General features: G+C 47.3%; 1 protein-coding gene across 1 annotated transcript in view; it reads left to right on the top strand.

The window, feature by feature from the left end:
- The first annotated feature begins 4,552 nt into the window (after window positions 1-4,552).
- Window positions 4,553-7,639, top strand: part of CHRNB1 (cholinergic receptor nicotinic beta 1 subunit) — a 56,185-nt gene continuing 53,098 nt past the window's right edge. The window contains exon 1 of the mRNA XM_068273835.1: window positions 4,553-4,631. Coding sequence (XP_068129936.1) covers window positions 4,574-4,631 — 58 coding nt within the window. The 5' untranslated portion in view covers window positions 4,553-4,573. The remainder of the gene's footprint in view (window positions 4,632-7,639) is intronic.

Here is a 7,639-nt window from a genome sequence, read left to right as displayed (position 1 = left end):
GACTACTTAGGTCATTTATACAAATGTTTAAACGTCTGTTATAATCAATCTCAGATAAACACTGGCCAATGTTAGTCTAAGTAGTAGGCTGGCAGTTGGAGCTCATATATAAAACAGTATTTGTAATCCACAAGAAGCTTCACTCAGGAGAGCAGCAGCAGGAAGATGACATAAGCTGGACTATTAGATATATATGAATGATCCTCTTCTGATAGGCCTAGACACCTCAGAGCAGGTTGTTATGCCAATATGACCCTGGGAGGACTGATTATGTGAAAGTTACAATCCACAGAAATTCACTCACTGAAATCTGGCCTTGTGAATAGTTCCTTCAGATGAGGCGGGAGAAAACAGTCAGTCGCCTGTAAACACTCTTCTTTAGAAAGGATGCATGCACAGGACACAGTGGAGGAAGAATGTCACCTCACAGACAGCTCAGTTCTTTGTGTGGAACACTGTGTAATCCCTCAGATCTCTATCCAGTCTCTTCTTGTTCCCTCTGCTCCAGGCTCACTACCCCAGTTTCTAGAACATTCTAGCCACTTCCTCCCTCTCTGAACTAAGACTTTCTCTCATTGACTACACATCTCTACATTATAACAGCTGCTCTCGTATTGGTGAGAGCAATTTTCACCCTAGATGTAGGAGGGAAATCTGTAAGCACTGCAAAGTGCAAACTATGAACTGTTTCAGAGCTGATTTCATAGAACCACAAATCAGGCAATATGATTACACAGATAATATGCTTTGTACAGATACTGACGAGCCATGTTGACAGACATAATTTCACATTAAAAATCAGAATTACCAGAATTATGTTGCAAAATCATAATGTGAAATCTCATGAAAAATCATGATTTCATCTGTAATTGTTACCGTTTGTACTTTTGCAGATCGAGTAACAAACATTCAAACTTTCCCATTTATTATATTACTAGCTGGATGCCCGGCGTTGCCCGAGTATGTATTTGGCTGGTCTTGGCCCCGCCACCTTTTCCTAACCCTAACACACAATTACTTAATTACTTAAAGAGACACTGAAGCGAAAAAAAATATGATATAATGAATTGGTTGTGTACTATGAATAATTACTAGAAGATTAGCAGCAAAGAAAATATTCTCATATTTTTATTTTCAGGTATATAGTGTTTTTTCTAACATTGCATCATTCTATAATATGTGCAGATTACACAACACTCAGCATTTAAAATGATTCTTTCAGAGCAGTCTGTGAACTAATGAACTCTCCCCTGGCAGAGAAAAAATAAATAGTTAAGGAACAGTTGAGATAATAAAAGTCAGATAACAGCCCTCTCCACGACTTTGAAAGTCGTAGAGCTTATGGCTTTTTTGCATACAGATAACAACTAGAGTTTCTTAACTCTTCCTGTACTGGAAACAATTAGACTGATATATCTGATCTTAATGTTTTATTTCTTAGCTGTGCTACTACACATACAAATCATAATATCATCATTTTTTTTCACTTCAGTGTCTCTTTAATGACCTAGTTTGTGAGCTTTTCGGTCTTTGGCATCAATAATTTGCATTGAAATAAAATAAATCTGAATGGCTGTGGCTCCACCCCTTTTCTGAATTTGAAGCCACATCACCCAATGGCCAAGTGTACCAGGTGCAGGTGATTAACAGTGCAAGAGGCTTGTGCCATTAACAGTGCAAGAATGGCAGCAATTAAAAATTCCCCTTAAAAATCAATAGGTGAATCGTGATTGGCTTTTGTACACTCCACCCACCTTTCTGAATATTAATCCCAGTCACCCAGTGACCAACTGTGCAAAGTTTGAGAATCCTGCCATTCACAGTGTAAGAATGGCTGCAGTTTACATTTGCACAATTAAATTTGTATTTTTCTCCACCCACTGATTTCCTGACATTGTTCAGGTATGTATTTCGCTGGTGTTGGCTCCGCCTCCTTTTTCTAACCCTAACACACAATTACTCAATGACCAAGTTTGTGCGCTTTGCGGTCTTTGGCATCAATAATTTGCATTGAGATTAAACAAATCTGATTGGCTGTTTGTGGCTCCACCCCTTTGTCTAAATTTGAACCCCAGTCACCCAATGACCAACTGTACCAGGTTTAAGGCTTGTGCCATTAACAGTGCAAGAATGGCAGCAATTACATATTCCCCTTGAAAATCAATACATGAATTTTGATTGGCTTTTGTAGGCTCCACCCACTTTTCTGAATATTAATCCCAGTCACCCAGTGACCAACTGTGCAAAGTTTGAGAACTCTACCATTAACAGTGTAAGAATGGCTGCAGTTTACATTTTCTCAGTGAAATGTGTACTTGTCTCCGCCCACTGATGACCCAGTATTGCCCGATTATGTATTTAGCTGGTGTTGGCTACGCCCACTTTTCCTAACCTTAACACACAATTACTCAATTACTCAATGACCAAGTTTGTGAGCTTTACTTTTTTTTTGCATCCATAACCTGCATTAAAATGAAACAAATAAGATTTTCTGTGTGTGGCTCCACCCCCTTTTATCAATTTAAACCCCAGTCACCCAATGATCAACTGAACCAGGTTTAAAGGCATACTGTAGGGGGGTCGGGGGAAAATGAGCTGAACCTACCCGGGGCTTCTAATGGTCCCCCGCAGACATCCTGTGTTGGCACAGCCACTCACCGATGCTCCGGCCCCGAACCTCCAGTTCACTTCTGGAATTTCTGACTTTAAAGTCAGAAAACCACTGCGCCTGCGTTGCCGTGTCCTCGCTTCCGCTGATGTCACCAGGAGTGTACTGCGCAGACACAGACCATACTGGGCCTGTGCTGTGCGCTCTTGATGACATCAGCGGGATCGAGGACACGGCAACGCAGGCGCAGTGGTTTTCAGACTTTAAAGTCTGAAATTCCAGAAGTGAACCGGAGGCGGGGCCGGAGCATCAGTGAGTGGGTGCGCCAACACAGGATGTCTGCGGGGGACCGTTCGAAGCCCCGGGTAAGTTCAACTCATTTTCCTCTGACCCCCTACAGTATCCCTGTAAGGCTTGTGCCATTAACAGTGCAAGAATGGCAGCAATGAAATATTCCCCTGAAAAATCAATAGGTAATTTTTGATTGTCTTTTGTAGGCTCCACCCACTTTTCTGAATATTTATCCCAGTCACCCAGTAATTAACTGCAAAGTTTGAGAACCCACCATTAACAGTGTAAGAATGGCTGCAGTTTACATTTTCCCAGTAAAATTTGTATTTGTCTCCGCCCACTTATGACCCCGCGTTGCCCGCTTATGTATTTATCTGGTGTTGGCTGTGCCCACTTTTCTAACCCTAACACACAATTAATCAATTACTCAATTACCAAGTTTGTGAGATTTGCATTGGAATGAAACATATCTAATTGGCTGTTTGTGGCTCCACCCCCATTTCTCAAATTGAACCCCAGTCACCCAAAGATCAACTGTACCAGGTTTGAGGCTTGTGCCATTAACAGTGCAAGAATGGCAGCAATGTAAATATTCCCCTTAAAAATCAATAGGTGAATCATGATTGGCTTTTGTAGGCTCCTCCCACCTTTCTGAATATTAATCCCAGTCACCCAGCGACCAACTGTGCAAAGTTTGAGAACCCTACCATTAACAGTGTAAGAATGGCTGCAGTTTACATTTTCCAGTGACATTTGTATTTGTCTCCGCCCCCTTTTTGGTTATGGGAATAAAAAGTATCCTATACTTTATTCCAGGTAATGTACTATGTGTGTGCCAAATTTCATCCAAATCCGTTCAGCCGTTTTTGCGTGATCGAGTAACAAACATCCAAATATCCAAACTTTCCCATTTATTATATTAGTAGGATTAGTAGGATTGCCTGCATCCAGCCTGGGTTATATCAGAGCATGGCACGGACAATAGAATAAACCTAGGCCAGCTGTACTGGATCTCTTCTGCTCTCCTGCGTTCTGCAGCAGGAATGAGTTCCAGGTTTTGTTAAAGTTGTTTTTACAACAAAGTTTACATTTTCACCTAACTGTGAATTTTCTACATTTTTTGTGAACATTAAACATATTTTTTCCAAGATCTTCACTTTGCCGAGCAGGAAAACGATCTGGAAGATGTGATTTCTCCCGCCCAGCGACGTCCGGGAATGTTCTCATCTGTGCAAAATCGTGAAACCTTCTCAAAGAGAATCATGGCGAAATGACCATATCGATATTCTCTCATTGTTATTCTGCCGCTCTGCAAGACCTCTGTGTAAATCTTCCCCTATATCCTGTGTCTGGGAGTTTGTCCTGTCTGTGCTGATCCCGCCCCCCCGCTTACCGCTTACTTGTATAATTCCTGTATTTCTATCCTTTGTCACTATCATTATTTCCCGTATATGCAACGTGGGGCTGTCATGAAAAGTCACTTTGTTGTGTTACACAATGACAATAAAGTGCTTGAATCCTGAACCTTGCTGAGCGGTGACAGGTGACAGGGGGTGACAGGTGTGAGAGTTTTGTGAATGACACAACAGAGCCCCCCCTTGTTGTCTCGTCTGTCACACACGTCCGGCAGCTGCAGCCAAGGAAGGAAGGGGGGGTCCGAGGGGACAGACAGACATGGAGGAGGACACAGGGCTCCTACTGACGCTGCTGCTCTGTGCGGCCCTTCTACAAGGTAAACTGGGGGTCCCGGGCAGGAACTGGGGGGGCACACAGCACAGGGGGGGTCTGAGGGGACAGAGGGGGGAGGAGGGGGCACACGGCACAGGGGGATCTGAGGGGACCGAGGGGTGAGGAGGGGGCACACAGCACAGGGGGATCTGAGGGGACCGAGGGGTGAGGAGGGGGCACACAGCACAGGGGGGGTCTGAGGGGACAGAGGGGTGAGGAGGGGGCACACGGCACAGGGGGATCTGAGGGGACCGAGGGGTGAGGAGGGGGCACACAGCACAGGGGGGGTCTGAGGGGACAGAGGGGTGAGGAGGGGGCACACGGCACAGGGGGGGTCTGAGGGGACAGAGGGGTGAGGAGGGGGCACACAGCACAGGGGGATCTGAGGGGACCGAGGGGTGAGGAGGGGGCACACAGCACAGGGGGGGTCTGAGGGGACAGAGGGGTGAGGAGGGGGCACACAGCACAGGGGGGGTCTGAGGGGACAAAGGGGTGAGGAGGGGGCACACAGCACAGGGGGGGTCTGAGGGGACAGAGGGGTGAGGAGGGGGCACACAGCACAGGGGGTTCTGAGGGGTAACTGGAGATATAGAGTAAAGGGTCATGAGTGGGGGACAGAGGTGACAAAAAGGACTAAGGCAAAAACAGGACGACACACACAGCTACCAACTGGCCCTTTTTATAAACCCCAATCCCTCCGTCCTTTTTTTAAATGCATTTTTTACATTAAAGTCAACAGATGCCGACTTTCACAATTAATAGCAAAGCCGCTGTTTGTGCTAGAGACACCAAATTTGCAGGCTATGTGGCGGATGACAGTGGGTACAAGAAGAAAAACATTTTTTGAAAAAGCCCTTTGAAAAAGTATACATTTAAATGTGGTTAGCGACAGATGTATCAACTTAACGGTGGTGTAAATTTACATATATGAAAAGAAAGAGCAGAAAATGACGGGTTTCCATGGAGTCTGGAATCTCCAGGGAAGTGGCAACGCTTTGGCCAGGGATCGCTATACAGCCGCAATATGGCTGTGTAAGAATCATTGGCATTGGCATTGGCAATCTATTTAAAAAAAAAAAAATTCAGAGTGTTGGGAAATATAAAAAAATGACATGGGGTCCCCCCTTCCGAGCCTCTGTAACCCCTTGTCCCCCATGCAGGATGGGGTAGCCACACTGCAGAACCCCGGCTAACTGGGACTTCGCACCCTGAGCTATACCAGCCAGCATGGTACAGGGTGTGGACGGCTCCGGGGGAAGAAGGTTGGCTAAGCCTTCCCCTCCCCTTGGAGCCCTTGTGCAATCCATGGACAAGGGGCTCTTCCTCACCTCCGGTGCCCCAGGAAGAGGTGGGTACCAACAATGCCCAGGGGGGGCGGTTCATGGTGGTATCTGGGATTCCCTTTTAAAGGAGTTCTGTGTAGGGTATTAAAAACAAAAAACTGCCACTTACCTGGGGCTTCTATCGGCCCCCTGCAGCTGTGACGTCCTGCGCCGTCCTCCTACGATCCTCCGCTCCCCGCCGGCCCGGTTGAATTATTCGTCTAAATAGACGAATAATGCTCACTCCCATGCACGTCATCGGAAGCTTACTGTGCAGGCGAAGTACAACGTTTTCTTGTACTGTGCCTGCGCAGCAAGCTCCTGATGATGCGCGCGGGAGCGAGCATGCGCGCAGCCACGCAGCTGCAGTTCTATAGCAGAAAGGATTAGACCGGGACCGGCGGCGGCTAACGGAGAATCGTAGGAGGACGGTGCTGGACATTACATCTGCAGAGGGCAGGGAGACATAAAATACATGAACAGTTGACTTGTTTTTCTAACTCTGGGACACTTAATAGGCTGCCACTGAGTAGAGATAAGAGTAAAACATTCAACCAACTTTGTACATTTTTAAATATAAAGGAAAACCCTGGGACACTTAAAAAAGTCATTTTTAGGAGTAGACGGATAAATACAATTGTTTATTTGCACCTCTGGTTCACTTTAAATATGTACCTCTTCCAATGGGCAGGATTTCCAAGCTCCCTCCCATGTTGTTGTGGTCAGGGATGCTCATACGGATTTCAGATATCCGGGTAACCCGGATATCCAACCATTTTTACCCTATCCAGCTGGATCCGGATTCCGGATAGTTGAGCAGAAATCCTGATAGCTATCTGCGGATAATTTCACGGCCAACCCGGATATCCGCGGATTTCTCCCAGATATCCGAATCCGGATTATAGGTTCAATAGCAAAAAGAAGGACAAGGACCACCACCACCTCTCTCTCTCTCTCTCTCTCGACTTCCAGGGATTTTTAGTATGTCAAAAGCAAGTCTGCTCCAAGAAGTTCAAAGCCACTTTTACCTACAACAAAGCATTCCCTGTGTGGCAGCAGAGTGGTGCAGTGGAAGTGTGCTGGGCCCATCACCCAGAGGTTGATGAATTGAAACCATCCTCTGCTAGGCAGGGCTGGCCCGCTCATGAGGCGGGGTGAAACTTTTGCCTCAGGCGGCAAATTTCCAGGAGCGGCACCTGCCCGTCCGTGGGTGCGGGGAGCCGGCCGCCGAGCTGGAGGGGTAGTTGGCAGGACGGGGGTATTGGGCCTAGCGGCGGGGAGGGGGGTCGGACCCCCCCTCCCTCGCCTGGGTCCCCCGATCTGCGCTCCTCTCCAGCCTTAAATAGAAGCACCCGCTACTCGTAAGAGGCACGGGCGGGGAGGACTCACCTCTTCCTCGTTTCTGCGTGCGCTCCACTGACGTCACTTCCTGCAACGCTGCAGGAAGTGATGTCAGTGGAGCGCACACTGGGAAGAGGTGAGTCCTCCCCGCCCATGCCTCTTACAAATAGTGGCTGCTTCTATTTTAGGCTGGAGGGGAGCGCAGATCGGGGGACCCAGGCGAGGGAGGGGGGGGTCCGACCCCCCTCCCCGCCGCTAGGCCCAATACCCCCATCCTGCCAACTACCCCTCCAGCTCGGCGGCCCCGAGCTGGAGGGGGGCGGCGGCGGTGGCAATTTTTTCAAAATTT

The sequence above is a fragment of the Hyperolius riggenbachi genome, chromosome 3 (genome assembly GCF_040937935.1).
Source record: "Hyperolius riggenbachi isolate aHypRig1 chromosome 3, aHypRig1.pri, whole genome shotgun sequence".
In the NCBI taxonomy this organism is placed as follows: Eukaryota; Metazoa; Chordata; class Amphibia; order Anura; family Hyperoliidae; genus Hyperolius; species Hyperolius riggenbachi.
The sequence above is the reverse complement of the archived record's forward strand: the minus strand, read 5'-3'. Positions and strand labels throughout refer to the sequence as shown.